Source organism: Propithecus coquereli, unplaced genomic scaffold (genome assembly GCF_000956105.1).
Source record: "Propithecus coquereli isolate 6110/MARCELLA unplaced genomic scaffold, Pcoq_1.0 Scaffold206, whole genome shotgun sequence".
NCBI classification, from domain to species: Eukaryota; Metazoa; Chordata; class Mammalia; order Primates; family Indriidae; genus Propithecus; species Propithecus coquereli.
In genome coordinates this window covers 4102344-4120044 of record NW_012145634.1, presented here as the reverse complement: position 1 = coordinate 4120044, position 17701 = coordinate 4102344, and the positions used below count along the sequence as shown (strand labels likewise).

The window sequence follows — 17701 nt, the reverse complement described above, 5'->3', positions numbered from 1 at the left end:
TCTTCCTTCCTCTTCCTTTTCCTTCCTCCTCTTCCTCTCCCTGCCTTCCTCCCATTTCCTCCTGGGCAGATCTCAGGTCTCCCAACCCCCGACCAGGAGTCCCCCCCTCAGATACTCGCCAGCTGCCAAAATACCCGAGTGGAACGTGGAGACGTGAGCCGCACATCTGGATGCTGGGAGCCACCACATTGATGTCAAATTAACCAGACATCCGGAAAAACGATTCATTTTTTAACACCCCCTCACCTGTTTCTGAAACAGGTGGATGGCTGTATATGGCTGTGGCCACTTTGTCACAGCTTTTCAATATCGAGACTGCCATTTCCTGTTGTTGTAAATGTAAAAATGAAAAAATAATAATGATAGTAACTTGTTGAACCATGAACTTGAATTTATTCCTCCTGACGAATACCAGGGATACAGGTATTCCAGGCTGCAGGAGAGGTCAGACCACGGTCTGGGGTGGGGCTCGGGTGAATTTCACTGCCCACATCTAGTGAGTACCAACGACCAGCCAGACATTGTGCAAGGAGGCACTTTCTCGGCGTGATGTCATTCGATCCCCGCCACCACCTGTGCGGTGGGCTCGATTATCACCTCCACCGGAGAGATGAAGACAGTGAAGTTCAGGGCACTAAGGCCTTGTCTCAGGTCACATTGTTTCCAAGTGATAGTGAAAGAACGTCAGCTCACATTGGTCCCCTCCAAAGCCCAAGCCTCACCCCCCAAGCCAGTCATTTTCAGCTTTCGCATCCTTGGGCATTTCCCGAAGAGCTGGTCCAAGTGCCCGCATTTTTAACAAACACCCCAGATGTGCGCGCAGGTGGGATTAACCTACCTCGGTGATCCTGCTCCTCCTGTTTCCAAAGAGAAGCCCATTCTATGTCCCCGTGGAGAGAGGCTCAAGTGAGGTTTGGGAACTCATTTTTCACCCCAAACCCGCTATCCCTGGTTACGTGGGGTGGGGAAGTGCTAACCTGGCAGCTTCAGCACCGTGTGATCAATGAGAATCACGAAAACATCACCATCCTCCAGCACTCTGGAGTCCCTGGGGGGCTCATCTTTTCTCCCCACCGCAAACTGGCTCCCAGGATGTGGGTCACGTTCTTGATCTCCTCCTCCGAGGAATGACTGGGTCTGCCTTTGCCTTTCTCCCCAGCCTTCATGCTGAGCTGCAACTTTCCCCGCCGGCCCAACTCCGGGGATGTCACGGTGATGGACCTGCACTCGGGCGGGGTGGCCCACTTCCACTGCCAGCTGGGCTACGAGCTCCAGGGCGCCCAGACGCTGACGTGCATCAACGCCTCCAAGCCCCACTGGAGCAGCCAGGAGCCCATCTGCTCAGGTATACTCCGCCCTCGGCTGGACCAGACTGGATGGTCCAACTAAGAGGGGAGAGACCAATCCCCAGGACATCAGGAGTGACCTCAGGGAATGGCTCCCAGCCTGGGGAAGAGACTGCTCCAAATACATATGACGGCTGCCATTGAAATTTTTTTATTGGAGCAAAATACACATAACATTAAATTTACCATTAGAGACATTTCATACATTCACAATATTGGGTGACCAACACCACTGCTTGCTCTAGAATATTTTCATCACCCCAAACAGAAACCTTGCACCCATCACCAGTCTGCTTTCTGCCTCTATGGATTTGCCTATGGAGGATATTTCACGTAAATGGAATCACACAGTATGTGACTTTTATGTCTGGCTTCTTCCACTTACCATGATGTTTCCAAGGTTCTTCCATGTTGCAGCATGTGTCCGTACTTAATTCCTTCTCATGGCCGAATAATATTCTATCGTGCCACATTGTGTTTATCTGTGCATTCGTGGATGGATGTTTGAGTTGTTTCCTCTATTTAGCTATTGCGAACAGCACTGCTGTGAACATTTGCATGCAAGTATTCGTGTGGACATAAGTTTTCATTTCTCTTAGGTATGTGGAATTGCTGGCTCATCTGGTGATTCTGTGTTTAACTTTTTGAGGAACCATCAAACCATTTCCCACAGCAGGGGCACCATTTTATTTTCCCACCAGCGATGTGCGACAACACCAATTTCTCCACGTCCTTCCCGACACTTGCTATTTCTCACGTTGTTGTTTTTATTATGGCCGTCCTGGTGGGTATGAGGGTCTCTCATTGTGGTTGTGATTTGCTTTTCTCTGATGACTTGTGATGTCAGACGTCTTTTCACGTGCTTCTTGGCCATTTGTGTGTCTTTGCAGAAATATCTACTCAAGTCTTTTGCCCATTTTTCCATTGGGTTGTTTGTCTTTTTGTTGTTGGGTTGTAAGCCTTCTTCACGTATTCTGCATGATTTGCTATATGATTTGCAAATATTTTCACCCGTTGTATGGGTCGTCTTTTCACTTCTTGATAGTACCCTTGATGCAAAAAGGTTTTAATTTTGATGAGATTAAGGATTTTTTTTCTTTTGTTTTTCGTGCTTTGGGTGTGACTGCTGCCACTGTCTGAGCCCAGCCAACATGTGCCGAGCACCATAGTAGGGGCTGCACTTAATCCTCACAGCAACCCTGTGTGATGGGAGCCATTATTCCCATTTTACAGATGAGGATCATGGAGGTAGAATCAGTCGCCCAAAGTCTCCAGATAGAGATTGTTGACAGTAGCCTGCTAACGCAGTCCGACGCTCCAGTAAAGACAAGTGGGCCTTCTGGGCCTGCAGAGAGAATCTGAGACTTCAAGGACAGAAGGAATTTTAAGTGTAGGTTGGTGGTTCTTTGATATCACATCCTTTCCTACCTGTGTAATCATTCAACAAACACCCGCTGAGTGACTGCTGTGTGCTGGGCACTGCACCTGGTGCTACAGCTACTGCAGGGACCCTGCCCCAGTTCCTGCCCTCACGGAGCTTCTAGTCTAGGTGAGGATGCAGCGTGCAAATGGGTAAATGCTAGCAGACTGTGGTAAGTACCGGGAAAGAAATTCACAGGGCGGAACGTGGCAGCGTAACTGAGCACAGAGGAGACATCAGTTGTCACTGTGAGAGGTGCTGCAGTGGAGAAAAGGTATAAAGGGACACGTGACCAAGCACCTGACCTGGGACAAGGGCACTGAGGGGTGAGGGGTCAGGGAAGGATGACCTGATGACAAGACTCTTAAACCAAGATCTGGACGTTGAGTCGGAGCTACTTAGACTGGACACCAGGTGCAGAATGGGAAAGATGATTCCAGGCAGGAGAATAGCAGGTAGGAGGCTGGGGCGGTGGTCAGCAACCGTATCGCTGAAAGTCTTCAGGTCAGGAGAAGACGCGTGCAGCAGGCAGGAGATGTCTGTGACAACGTAAGCACGGGAGCGACCACTCTGGCTTCTATGTGACAAAGTGTTGGGGGTGGTCAGCATGGATCCATGGAAATCGGTTAGGACAAAAAATACCATTTGTTATTTCCCTCGAGCCCAGGGAGGAAGGACTACCATTTGGCAGGCGAAGAGAATGAGGCTTAGAGAGAGGAAGTCACTTGCTTGAAGTGGCAGGACTCAGTCCAGAATCCTTTCGTCCTGAGCTCTTTCCCTCACACCTTCATTACTCAGTGTGGTCCTCAGACTGGTGAGGTTACTAGAGATGCACAATCCTAGGCCCCACGAAAGACAAACTGAATTAGGCTATTTCATTTCACTTCATTTCGTTTTTAGAGACAGGGTCTTGCTCTATCACCAAGGCTGGGGCGCGGTGGCAGAATCTGCAGCCTTGAACTCCTGGGCTCAAGCGAACCTCCTGCCTCACCCTCCCAAGTAGCTGGGATTGTAGACACATGCCATCACTCCTGAATAATTTTTCTTATTTTTTTTTAAGTCTTTTTGTTGAGACAGAGTCTTGCTATGTTGCCCAGGCTGGTCTGGACCCCCTTGCTTCAAGCAATCTTCCTGCCTCGGTCTCCCAAAGTGCTGGGATTCCAGGCACTAGCACTGCACCCAGCCGGGATTTTTATTTTGACATGCCCCTTGGATGACTCGTGTGCACACGACAGCTTGAGAAGCGCTGGGCTGCAGCAAACTGTCCCTGCACTAGTGGGCGCAGCCTTGACCATCTTCAGCTATCAAGGGAGTAAAAACCCTTTTAAATTTTCAAAATTCCCGATAGATTGGAAGAGTACAGGCTGCCCATATTAACTGAGCACCTACTATGTGCCAGGCTATGACGTGTGTACAAACGGAATAATGGAAACAATGAAACGTGACTCCTGCCCTCCAGGCACTCACAGTGAGGTGGAATTCCAAAAGCCATGAGGGCCGATGACAAACTCTGAGATTTCACTGTTGCATTATCATTTCCCCCCAGGTCCTTCAGAATTTTTCTTTTCCTTTTTTCTTTCGTTAACAAAAAAGCAAATACAAACCATAGGGCAGTTGGTCTCCACGCCTCTCTCACGTTAATTTTTATCTATGTGTGAAATCGGAGAGGAATTAAGCCTCGATTTGTGCTAAGAAAGATGGATGGGGAGCCATGGCTGGCAAACCGAGACCAGACAGAGCTGTCAGTTGGCTTAATAAGGCAGAGAAGGGGAGCAGAAAGGCAGGACACGAGCAGCAGCCGGGGAGGACAGATGGCTGGCACCCCCCGCCAGGGACAGTGTCCTCCGTCTTCGGCTCCCGAGCCACAGGGCAACGGTGCTGGCTGCAGTTTGAGCAGCTCCTCTGCGCCGGGAACGGCACCGAGCCCTCTCTTTACACACCGTTGCATTGATCTCTGACTACCGTCCTATAAGGAGGGTGGAATTACCACCACCATCTTACCCACCTCCAGTGGGTCAACTCGAGATTCAGAGAACTCAAGTGGCTTGTCCTGGAGCCACAGCAGATAACTGGCACAAGCAAGGCTTGAACCTAGAACTAGCTTACTGGAGAGGACAATCTCTCCACCATAAGACAGAAAGGCATCCTGGGGAGAGGCGTTAACCTAGTGCTCTGTCTGTGGTCCTGAAGGGAGTGCGGCGCTTCTCGGCAACGTCTTTGCTGTGTGTCACAGCAGAGTTCGGAGCAGAGAGGACAGCCATCTACCCATCCCTCCTACTGCAAGTTCTATTCAGTCATACAGTCATTCGACAAACGTTGAATGAGTACCTACCATGTGTCAAGCTTTGAGCCGGAAGTTAAAAAAAGGAAAAAAATAATTCATTTTTTCAATAAGTAAATGTTTATAAAGCACCCGCTACGTTCCATGCACCTTTCTGGACCAACAGAACATCATCATAAGACAGAGAGTGGAGCAGAGGCTTCAATAGCAGATTCTGGAGTGAGGCAGCCTGAGCTCAAGTCCCAACTGCTCCACTCTTTAGCTGTGTGTCCTTGAGCAAGTGGCTTAACACCTCTGATCTTCTTTTTCCTCTTTTTTCAAAATGAATGGCTTCTGCCATTTATTTAATAAATACTTAGTGATCACGTGCTACATATGAGGAGCTCTTCTGGTTGCTGGTGGTACGATGAAAACAAACAAACAAAAACTAGTCCCAGCTCTTGCGGAGCCCACAAACTCTTCAGCCCTCTGTAGGATGATTCCAAACTACCCACCCAACTTTTGCTTCTCATCCTTCTATTCCTCTGAAAATGGAGGGGGAACCAAGGGACTATTGGGCAGGAAATATTTTTTAAGCTTCTTTGATCTAAAAGGTAGGAATGGCTCTCGAGACTCGAAACCCTGGTCTCGGTCAGGGGCTTTCCCCAATCAGGACCCCCGGCTATACTTCACGTCCCTCCTGGACTGACCGCCAGCCTCTGTGAGGGTGTCTGCTGCCCACCAGCTCTCCTCGGGTTCGGAAAATTCAGACTAGCTCCCCAAACAGTGCATGAGAAAACACTTTTCCAAGGAGCAAATATCTCCTAAGAATACGAGTAAGAACGCCTCCTTATTTGTGATCTAGAAAGAGTGCTTTCCTCTGCACAAATCACTTTTTAATATTTCTTTATTAGATTTTTGTGATAAAAGTAATATATGATTCTGGTAAAAAAAAATTTAAGAAATACAAAAGTGTAGAAGATAGAAACAAATCACTTTTATATTCATGGTCTCGATTGATCCTTGTAAATAGCACATTAAAATAGGTATGACAGATCATTTTCTAACTTGATTTTTTTTTTCACTTAAAAAACAGTGAACATTTTCCTATATTCTTTTTATTTTCTTTGAGATCAAGTCTTACTCTTTTGCCCAGGCTGGAGTTCAGTAGTGCAATCGTAGCTCACTATAGCCTCGAACTCCTGGGCTCAAGTGATCCTCCTGCCTCAGCCTCCCAAGTAGCTGGGACTATAGGCACGCACCACCATGCCTGGCTAGTTTTTCTTATTTTTTTTTTTTTAGAGACAGGGTCTCCCTATGTTTCCCAGCCTGGTCTTGAACTCCTGGCCTCAAGCAATCCTCTTGCCTTGGCCTTCCAAGGAATCCTATATTCTTAAGTATTCTTTAAGAACACAGTCTTTAATAACTATATGGGTGAAGTTATTTGCAATTATGCATCACTTAACAACAGGGATGCATTCTGAGAAATGTATCCTTAAGTGATTTTGTCATTGTGCAAACATCGTGGAGTGCGTTTACACAAACCTATATGGCATAGCCTGCTACACACTTAGGCTATATAGCCTATGGCTCGAAGGCTACACACCTGTACAGCATGTGACTGTACTGAATACGGTAGGCAGTTGTAACACAATGGTAAGTAGTTGCACATCTAAACATAGAAAAGGTACAGTAAAAATATGCTATTGAATTTTTATGAGACCAGTGTCGTATAAGTGTTCCCTCACTGACTGAAACATCATTATGTGTGCCTGACTATATTTCATCGAACATCTGGGAGTGGACATTCATGCTCTTTCTCATTTTCCACTCTTGGAAACAAGATAGCAGTGAATATCCTCATTGCTAAATCTTTGCGCAACTCTCTAAATCTTTTCTCAGGATAAATTTCCAAAACTGTAATTACTGGGTCAAAGTGTTTGAACATAATTTTCTAGACTTTTTCACTAAATAGCCCCCCTGAAAGCCCATAACAGTTTGCATTCCAACCAGTCATGAACAAGAGCGAGCATTTCTCATCACTTTACCATCTCTAAATTTTATTACCGCTTTTTACCTTGGCCAATTAGGCTGATGAAAGTAGAATGTAGTTTAGACTGGCATTTCTTTTATTACTAATGATGCTGAATTTTTTAGTGCTTACTAAGTACTCAAAATATATCTCTTCTTTTGTGAACTGCCTATTTATATCCTTCTCAATTACCATTTTATAATTAAAACCAGGGCTTAGCCAGCACCACGCAGGAGTCCTTAAGTGGAGGTCACCCCCCACCATGAACACACACTGATGTTTCCAATTGTGGAGCGAGAGCTCCCTTCACACAGGGTGACTTCCTCCCAGGAGGACAAGTTCCTTCCGAGCTTTCCTCTCCCTGCCCTGTTTTCTCCCACCGCAGGTCTCCGGTGTTTCACCCTAGCTTGGGGGTAGGGGTGAGGGTCAGGGGAGGATGAAACACTGACTTCCTCCGTCTCTGCTCTCCCACCCCACTTGCTGGACCCAGCCCCTTGCGGAGGAGCAGTGTACAATGCCACCATCGGCCGCGTCCTCTCCCCAAGTTACCCCGGAAACGCCAACGGGAGCCAGTTCTGCGTGTGGACGATCGAAGCTCCAGAGGGACAGAAGCTGCACCTCCACTTTGAGAGGCTGTCGCTGCACGAGAAAGACAGGTAACCCTCTAAAGCTCCGCACCCAGCCCCATTCCCTCCCAGAGTGTTAGAATGTGGCCAGGGATTTGGAGTCCTGACGCTTTGACTCACGGAATTCAAGGAAGGAAGAGCTGAGGTGGGTGGCCAGGATCTCAGAGGCCACCAGCTTCAATCTCTTCTTTTCACAGATAAGGGAACTAGGGCACACGGAAGGAAGGGGACTTGCCCAGAGTCACACATCAAGGTGGGGAAAAACCAGATTACACCGTCTCGTTCTTTCTCTTGCACCGTCGAACAAGGAGGGAGTGTTTATGGATCACCTTCTGTGCCCAGCCCTGTGCTGGGTGCCCTAGAGAACAGGAGAGAATTAAAGAACCCTGGTTCCTGGTATGATAGAAAGTTGAGATGGGAAAATTAGACAACGCACAGGAAAGAACTAGAAAGAAGCTACAAGGCAACATCTAAGCAAGAGCGTATCTGTAGACCCTAAGGAATAAGCACAGAATCCAGAATCTTAAAGGACCTTATTCTGAGTAACGTATGTGTTCACAAGCAGGGGGCTGGTGGGAAAGCCGGGGCTCTGTCCACTGGGGACCCCTGGGGCACTGTGTTGAGCACACCCCGGAGTGGTCCTATTGGAAGAGGGAGGGAGCTGGGTATTTATCCACCAACCTCGCCCATCACTGGGTGAGGGTGCTCCCGGGCACAGTAACTCTCCAGCATTGCCTGCCACTCTTCGAGCTGGCCGAGCAGCTGACCCTCAGAGACTTTGGGTAGGAAGCCGGCAGAAAATGTGGGAGCAGCAAGCGCTGAGGGGATCGGAGGGGTAGGGCACTGGCAGCATTGATTATACCTCCAGGAAGCCAGCACCTTAGAGTTCTGGAATCCAACAAACTCTGATCCTAGAATTCTAGTGTGTTGGCTTCTTCGATGCTCCAAACCTAGACTATCGAGTCTTTAGGTTGGAAATGATTCTTATTTAAAAAACACCAAGCAACTAAATGATTTTTCTATCTCTTGAGTTCACTTCTGTCTAAGTAGTCCGGCTATACCCTCAACAACTCTGTTATCGATGAATCACTGTTTTGAAGTGTAAGATATCAAGCAGGGGCTCCCAAAGGTGGCTTTGCAGTGGCACTAGAAAAAGCCAGGTGACTCTTTAAAAACCAGATTCCCAATCCTTCCTTCTGGCGACTCTGAGAAGCCAGGCACGGGAACCTGCCAGGTGAGGGACACTTTGCAAATCTCGGAGATCCGGTCTCCGGTCTCCCTCTTCCGAGTGGCGCTAGAGATGAACCGGGCTTGAGTTTCTACCAGACAACAAGAGTGAGAAGGAGGGGGGGGGAGTTAACCAAAATGAGGATTTTTCTGAAGGTGACTGAAATTGTGATAGGCCCAACGCTGGCACTACTCACTCGTGGTTTCTACGGGGCCCCACAAAGGTCTAAGAAAGGTAAGCGTCAACACTCCCCAGGGAAAATTAGTTCTCCAGTGTGTCGGTAGGGAAAGAAGTTTGCAACAGTTCATCAAAGTTAAAGGTCAACACAAAAGAAAGATAAGACACTTCCTTATCTTCTTGCTAAGAAGACAAGAAAAATTAACTTTATCTGTCCCTTGCACTTTATTAAGGGAAAAACAGCTAAAACCAAAACCCCCAAAACCACGGTATGTCAATGGCAAGAACTCAGAGCTAGATAAGACCCCACATAAGCAATGGGACTTTGATCTAAACCTTGGAAAGAGATTGGATAGTGGAGCCCAAAAATACGATGGGAGGAATATTCCAAGCCTGGGGAATTGGGGGTGATGGGTAAGCACCAAGATGTAGAGGAAAGAATTGGCAAGTGTGTTGGGGGGCTGCTGCAGAGGTTCTCATGGGGAACAGGAGAAAATAAAGCTTGGAAGGTAAATTGGGGTCATATCCTGAGGGGCTTTGAACGCCAGGCTACTTCTACAGCATATAGAGAGCCGTGCAAGGGTTTTTAGTAAAGGAGGGATATGAAGAAAGATCTTCTAAACTCCAGTCCCACAAGATGCAGCATAAAAGGTGGGTTCTCTGATCAGACATGTTTGGGGACATGCCCTATCCTTGTCTTGTAATATAGGTTAGCCAACAAAGGCACTGACAAGTCCTGCAGGAAAAAAAAATAGCTTTTGTTTAACCCAGAATTTCCCAAACCCAGTAGACCACAGACTATATAAAGATTTGAGATAAAACCTATTGCCATTGTAGACATTCTAGAGAACATAGCTAGAAAATTGCTATTTTTAAAAGATTAATAGACTACAGAGATTTTGAGATCTTTGGGTTTTCCTCCAGAATGACCCTGTTTGCAAAGGCTTCTGTTCTTTGAAAGAGGAGTCCTGGCACACAGCCCCCAAGATGTAACAAACTGTTGCTCCAACATTTATGCATCTTGATGACATTAGAAATTCGTCTGGGCAACATAAACCGTTTTTATGAGTCATAGTAAAAAGCTCAAAGGATTAAACATGTGTGTTTACGACTCCATAAAAGAAACTTCTCTAATTTGTGTACTGTTTTTCTTCCTTGCTTTTGTGTAATTTCTCTAAAAATATCAGGACTAGCAAGGAGTCAAGTATCAAATGGTTTTAATAACCGTAAAAATAACTACCCAACATTTTGTCTAATACGTTTTATTTTTTGAGGGCACTTTATTTTAAAATGTTCTCAAAGCCTACCCACAAGATAGGTCAGAAAGACATTGTAATCCCTCCTTTCACGGCTGGGTAAACTGAGGCCCAGCGATGTTTTGAGACTTATATAAACTCAGTTGATGGGGGGTTTGGGACTGGAAATGAGAACTCCTGACTACTCCCCACACAGTGCTCTTAGGAAAATCAAAGTCAGAGCCTGCTAGGGATCAGACACTTAGTAATTGTGACTTACATCCCTCCTCTGTCCTGGACACTTCATATCCATGGTCTCTAATCCCCACACTCGGATGTGAATCTGATTGTACTCATTTTACAGATGAGTAAACAGAGGCCCAGAGAGGGCAATTTCTCTTGTCCGAAGTCACACAGCTCGGAAGTTACAGAGTCAGGACTCAAGCCCAGGTCCGCCTGACTTTATATACACCACTGTTTCCACAATGACGTTAGTCCATTAATCTCGACTTCTCAATAATAATTAAAAACATCAATCGATTCGCTCATTAATTGGTTCATTACATCATACACATCACTTTCCCTACAACCTCCGAATAAATCCTTAAAGAATCCAGGGCAAGCGTTGAATCCCATTCTACGGAAGAGGAAACAGGTTCGCGAAGGCGGCACAGATCGTCTGGGCAAGGAAGGGGCAAAGTCAGGCTTCGCGTTGGGGAATGAGACTCCAGAGGTGGCGGTTTAGCACGACCCTTTCTCTGCTGCGTCCGTGGCCCGGGAAGGTGTCTCAGAGTCCATCCTCTCCTTGCCTACTGCCAGGATGACGGTGCGCAGTGGGCAGACCAACAGGTCGGCGCTTCTCTACGACTCCCTGCAATCCGAGAGCGTCCCCTTCGAGGGCCTCCTCAGCGAGGACAACACCATCCGCGTCGAGTTCACGTCCGGCCAGGCCCGGGCGGCCTCCACCTTCAACATCCGATTTGAGGGTGAGGGTTCCTGGGGGCCTCCGCTTCTCTTGGGGTGGGGGCCTGGGGACATGAGACGCACGGGGAGGGTGGGGGCCGGGTCCCGGGAGGTAGAAACCTGGGCTGCTAAGGATGGGGGAGGCCCAGTGGCCATATGGATCCTTTAACTCCTGAAGACAGACTCGACTCCTGGTTTTATTAGCAATATCGCCTGCCGTTTAACGAGTGCCCACTCTGTGCCTGTGCCTGTGTACCTTGTCTGTCTGATCCCAGCCACACGGAAAGGTTACAACTATCATTATTGCCAATTTTAGATGAGGAGACTGAGGATTAGGAAACTTGATTCATTTGCCCAAGGCCACCAGTGAACAAGAATGGAGCTAAGATTTCTGTCCAGACTTAAGCTCTGCTCTCCTGACCCCCTGGACCTCTTAGAGTCCAGCCACCTCTTCCTCCAAGAAGAATGAGCAAGGGCCCCTCCTGCTAGGACCCGATGCTCTAAGGAAGGGCATTCTGCATACTTCATGTGTGTTGGGGGCTTTGTTCTGGCTTTCCCAAGGAAAGCTGACCACTATCATAGACAGACTTAGGGTTTCCGGTGGCAGAAAGCGAGACTCTGAAGTTGCGGGAAACCTGTGGGATACGGGAGGAATTAAAACACGACAACTGCGCAGGGTTGAGAGGGCAGAGATTCTTATACCCATTTTAGATACGGAAAAACGAGGCCCCCAGGAGCCAAGCGAATGGCCCAGGGTTTCTGATCAGATCGGCTGGAACCAGGACATGTGGCCAGGTGCTCGTTTTCCTTGGGGCTTTTCTGAACAGCCAGAGGGGACCGGTCTTCTGAGATGCAGCACCTGGGGTGGCCCCGACTCACCTGAGGGGGTGTCTCTCTTTGTACTCCCACCCCAGCGTTTGAGAAAGGCCACTGCTACGAGCCCTACATTCAGAATGGGAACTTCACCACTTCTGACCCAACCTACAACATCGGGACCACAGTGGAGTTCACCTGCGACCCCGGCCACTCTCTGGAGCAGGGCCCGGCCATCATCGAGTGCATCAATGTGCGGGACCCGTACTGGAATGACACAGAGCCCCTGTGCAGAGGTGAGTGCACGCCCTTCAGATAGGACGACTAAAGCCCCGGCTTAGAAGCATGTCCCCGGTTTACACGCCGATATTAGGAATGGGACCCTTTCCAGGGCTTGCTACCCACCAGATCAGGGTTTGCTGCTGCTCTTGAGAAAATTACAAACCGGATAAAATTTAAAACGTGCCCCTTCCTCCAAGGATAGGCCTCATAGTGCACAGCTTGGTGAGGCAATCGCTGCATGGATTTCAGCTCCTATATCCTCCCTCTTGCTATGCACACTTGTGCAGTGCACAACCCACCCAACGACACTGGGCAGCCCTGAATCTCATTAATATTATAGTAATGATAATAATAGTTGTTAATTGGTGTGTAATAACTATGCTACAGGCACTCTGCCAAGGACTGTATGTGCATTATCTGATTTCGTCCTCACCAAAATGTTATAAGGCAGATGTTATTAGCCCCGTCTGCAGATGAGGGAGCTGATGCCGTGACGTAACCTGCCCGCGAACACACTGAGGCAACTGGCAGAGACAGAAATGGAACTCGGGTCTCTTTGTTCTCAGAGGGCTGTGCTCTGAGCCCCTCTGGACAAGGCTGGCTGGGCAGAGGCCTCATCTACACAGCTCCCAGGGTCCTGCCCTGCCTGTGTCCCCACATTCAAGGCCGCTGAGCTACCTCGAGCCCGGATCTCCCGGGGGCATGTGGAATGAGGAGAGGTGCTCTCGCTCCTGGCAGCCACCGCCTGGATGGCAGTTGGCGTGAAGTCACAGCCTTGCCACGGTGAGGGATTGGTCCCTATATTAAATGTGCTGGTTTAACAGAGTGGAATTTATTGGTGCTTTGGCCTCTGCCGTGTTGAGAACTTTCCAAAGCAGTAAACACAAAATGGAATTTAAAGGGCACCAGCCATGGTCACATCTCTGCTTCCAGGTCAGAGCTGGAAACTGTCACGGTAAAGTTATCTGAACTATCGAGCACCTACCATGTGCCAGGCACTGTGCTGGACGTTTGACCTTCATGGGCTCAGCCGAGCCTCGAAATAACCCAAAGAAGGCAGCAGTCACCCCAATTTTATAGAGAAAGGGAGCTGAGGTTGCAGAAAGTTGCATACCTTTGCCTAAAGCCTATTGGTGGCAGAGCCAAGACTGAACCCCAGGCCCATCTGACTCTAGCGTACTGTCTCTTAGCCACTACTCGCCCTGCGCGAGGGCGGAGCTGCTGGGGATTGAGCCTGACCTTCGGGCTCTGTCCTTGGTCCTGAAAGAGCTATGGCGCCCTTAGCCCAACTTTCACCAACCCTCGGCTAAGAGGAGGCAGGTGGCCAGCTCTCGTTTAATCACTCCAGGCACACGCGCCGACTGCCTGGAGTGAAAACACCTGTCCACGCTACACAGCGATCCATGGCTGTCTGACTTCACAGTCCACAACTCTGAGCCACTGTGCCATACTGGCTTCCTTACAAACAGAATCTGTCTGTCTGTCTGTCTTTTACAGCCATGTGTGGTGGGGAGCTCTCTGCTGTAGCTGGGGTGGTGCTGTCCCCAAACTGGCCAGAGCCTTACGTGGAAGGTGAAGATTGTATCTGGAAGATCCACGTGGGGGAAGAAAAGCGGATCTTCTTGGATATCCAGTTGTGAGTGTCTATAATGGGTCACCCTCCTAATCCAGCCAAATTTGGGGGAGTGGGGAAGAAGTTATTCCTGCTTTATTTTTTCAACAATATTATTTACTAATTAAGCATCTACAACATGCCAGGGACTACACAAAGAAATGGTGTCCCCATGGCGGGACCAACAACAGCAGCTGCTGCTGCTGCTGCAAACACATATACACGGAGTCCCTATTTTTCAGAAATTCAGTCTCCTAAGGAAACAGATATTAAATGCGGATATGCACAAATAATTGCATACTGTAACTTTAATAAGCAATGTAAGGAAAGGTTTATGGTACTATGAGATTCTATATGGGGATTTGAAATTAAGAGGAAGGTCAGAAAAGGCTTCCCAAGGATCTGCTACTAAAGCTCAGAACTAAAGGATGAGTTGGAAGGATGCATTCAACAGGAACAGAATGTGCAAAGGCCCTGTGGCAAGAGCAAACACATCATTTTCAAAGGACTGAATGGCCAATGAGGCCAGGAAGAGGGACTCACTGTAACACATACTCACTGTGTTACAGTAGTTTGTTTTCCTGTTTGTCTCCCTCAACTAGACCAGAAATTTCTTGCCGTCAGGGTTTGGTCTGACTTACCTCTGTTCTCAGGGTCTAACAGAGCCTGATGCATAGTAGGCACTGAGGAAATGATTGCTGGATGAAAACGTGTTTTAATGAATGGACTTACCTGGCTGTGTGGCTGTGTCTCCTGTACCCAGAGAGGGTAACTATTAGATGCTCCATCCAGAACTTTCCCCCGGAAGAACAACACTCACAGGAAGTAGGGAAGCACCTGCTCTGGGCCAGATGCAACAGCGACTGCTCTAAGCATTTGCGTCTTATGTGATTCTCACGTAGAACTTTGCCTGGGAGGCAACTGTCCCCACTGTCTGCATAGGACAGCCCAAGTGCAGCGAGGCCACCCAGCTGGCCAGTCGCAGAGCGGAAATCCAAGCTTTTGTGGCTTCTCAGCCGTGCTCTTTCCACTGCCCCGTGTGAGATGAGGATGAGAAGGGGACAAAGACAGATGGTGGCGTCTGGAGAAAGCAAAATAAACAGGTTTCCTGGCAGACCCAGGCGGCGAGGGTGAGAGGGCAATGCCAAAACCCAGCAGGCTGGGAGCAGCAGAGGGGCCTCGCGAGAGAGAGGGAAGTTATTTGCAAATTGTTAGTGACTGGCTTTTGAGGCTGTTTTTAGAGGCAGCAGAAGTGTTCTCCGAGGTTGTCCCTGAACCTCCTCCTGCAGCTGAGTCAAAAACTTCCAGAGCCTGGACAGCTGCTTCTTGCGGACCTGGAGTCAGGCCCACCTGGGAAAGAATCCCTTCACCTCCCAGCTGTGTGGCTTTGGGCTTCTCTCTGGGCCTCAGTTTTTCTCATCTACGATGGAGGTCTCGGAACGGCTGCGTTGTGTGGGTGCCAGAGGCAGGTTTTATGTGCCCCTACCCCCTGCCTCCGTCACTCACTCCTCAGTTAATGTGCATCCTCTCTCCCTGTCCCCTCCGCTCTGACTTCCAGAGTCTGGAAGAAGATGCTCATTTCTTCATTCAAGACATATTTTTTGAGTGTCTGCTATGAGCTAAGCACAATTCCAGGTGCTCGAAATGTTCTGATAGTTGTCCCTTCAGCAGTAGAATTTATTTTGGCCAAGAATGGAATGGATCATCTCTCTTAACTCTAGGGAGAAACGTGACTACGTACCTACTGTGTGCCAGCACCAGGCTGGAGGCTGGAGACACAGCCTCCACCCTCTGTGTCTGTGTCGGGGAGGGCAGGCAGCCAAGAGCGCTGGAGTGACGTCACGGGGAGGGGCCGTTCCAGAAGGAAGTGGCTTCTACTGTTTCCACTGCTAAGCACACATTAGAAGAGGTGGCCGATCTGGGAACCTCAAGCAATTAAAGCTTCCCAAAAGCCAGGCCAGCAGCATTAGCATCAAGAAGGCAGGAAGGGAACGCTTGCAGAGGGCAGACTTTCTTCTGATCATTTTTGGCAACTTTAGATGTGAGCATTGCCTGGGAGAGAGGACCCCCTCTGCATGCCCTCAGCAACCCTGGACCCAACACCAAGCCTCTGCTGGCCTCAAATTCCTCCTCTGCAAAATGACGGCTGCCTTCTACCGAGGCAAACTCTAACCCCTACAGAGCTGGGCAAGTAGCAACTATGAGAATGGGGGCTGGTGTGAGATAATATGGAATGCAGGGGCTGCGATGAACTGGGAAGCGCATGCTCCACCTAAATTCAATTTTTTCAGATAATGCTCCCACCAAAAAAATAATTGTCTACTGGCTGGATTCAAGCTGAGGGCCACCAGTTTGCAACCCTTGCTCTAGATAGTGATGAAAGTCCTTTCCCATTGCAGTGATGAAGAAATTTACATTGTTGAGCATATACTATTGGCAGGGTCTTTACTAACATGAATTTTTATTTTTATAAGTAAAAACTGCATTTTATTATTCGCTTCTCAGAGTAATCCTAAAGGTAGTTGCAGCTATTATATTCAACTTGTATCCACTTGCTTCCTCACTGCTCCACTTGGATGTTTGAGCATCATCGCAAATGAAATGCATCCAAAGTCAAACTCCTGATTCTCCTTCTGTCCCATCTCAGCAAGGAGTAATCCATTCTACCAGCTGCTCAGGCAAAAAAACAAATAAATAAAAATTTAATTTAAAAAAATGTTAAATAACACCTTGAAGTTACTCTAGCCCAGTGGGGTACTAGTAAAAGCTCAACAACTGGCTTTCTCAGCAAGCGGGGGAGGGGTGAGCCACTCCCCAATCTGTAGCCTTTGCCAACTCCCATGGTGTAAATGATCCCACCATGGCCAATTTCAAGCTACCCGCATGATGACAATAGGCTCACCAAATGCCTAGACATTAAATCAGCTCTCGCAAGCCACTATGAGCTGCCTCCAGCACAGTCACCATGAACTGGATTTTTCTCTCTTTCACATCCTGTATCCAAATCCTCAGTAAATCCTGTGGATTCTACTCAAAAGTTAAAACATGCCCAGACTCCAAGTGCTTCTGACACCTGCACTGCTGCCTCCACGGTCCAAGACACCCCCATTGTGACATCCTCCTCTCTGGGACCCCTGTTTCCACCTTTGCCCCTTTGGGCTATTTTTAACGCAACACCCTGAGGGATCCTGTTAAAACTTAAGTCAAGTCCCATCGTGCTTTGCTCAAAACTCTACAATAGCTCTGCATTTTATTCAAAGTTACAGCCAAAGTTCTTACAAAACGCCCTACGTGATCCGGCTCTCTCTCCTCCTTGCTCTCTTCATTTGACTACGCCGGCCTCACTGTTCCACAAACATACCTCAGGGCCTTTGCACTGCTGTCTCCTCTCCCTTGGGATGCTCTGCCCAAATGTCTGCATTGCTCGCTTCCTATCTCTCCATCCTCTGACCTCACTTCACGCCTCCCATGGCTCTCTCCGCCACCTGGCGCACTACATATCACTGTCTCTGTTGAAGTGTTTTAACTCCTACTCCCCTGCACCTGGAAGGTCACCTCCATGAGGACAGAAGGATTTTTTTCTGTTTTATTCACTACTGTAACCCCAGCATAGAGACCAGTTCCTGGCCCATAGTATGTGCTCAATAAATAAAAGCCAATGAAATAAAGGCAGTTTGTCAGGGTCACACAGCCATAAAGCTTCAAAG

At 48.3% G+C, this 17701-nt stretch overlaps 1 protein-coding gene across 1 annotated transcript in view; it reads left to right on the top strand.

Annotated features, from left to right (window-relative positions):
- The window catches only part of SEZ6L (seizure related 6 homolog (mouse)-like), a gene marked incomplete at its 5' end in the record, with an annotated part of 76714 nt that overhangs the window by 4978 nt on the left and 54035 nt on the right, over nucleotides 1–17701 (top strand). Inside the window, 6 exons of the mRNA XM_012644092.1 lie at nucleotides 870–906; nucleotides 1160–1345; nucleotides 7549–7714; nucleotides 11144–11310; nucleotides 12202–12396; nucleotides 13880–14018. Coding sequence (XP_012499546.1) covers nucleotides 870–906; nucleotides 1160–1345; nucleotides 7549–7714; nucleotides 11144–11310; nucleotides 12202–12396; nucleotides 13880–14018 — 890 coding nt within the window. The remainder of the gene's footprint in view (nucleotides 1–869; nucleotides 907–1159; nucleotides 1346–7548; nucleotides 7715–11143; nucleotides 11311–12201; nucleotides 12397–13879; nucleotides 14019–17701) is intronic.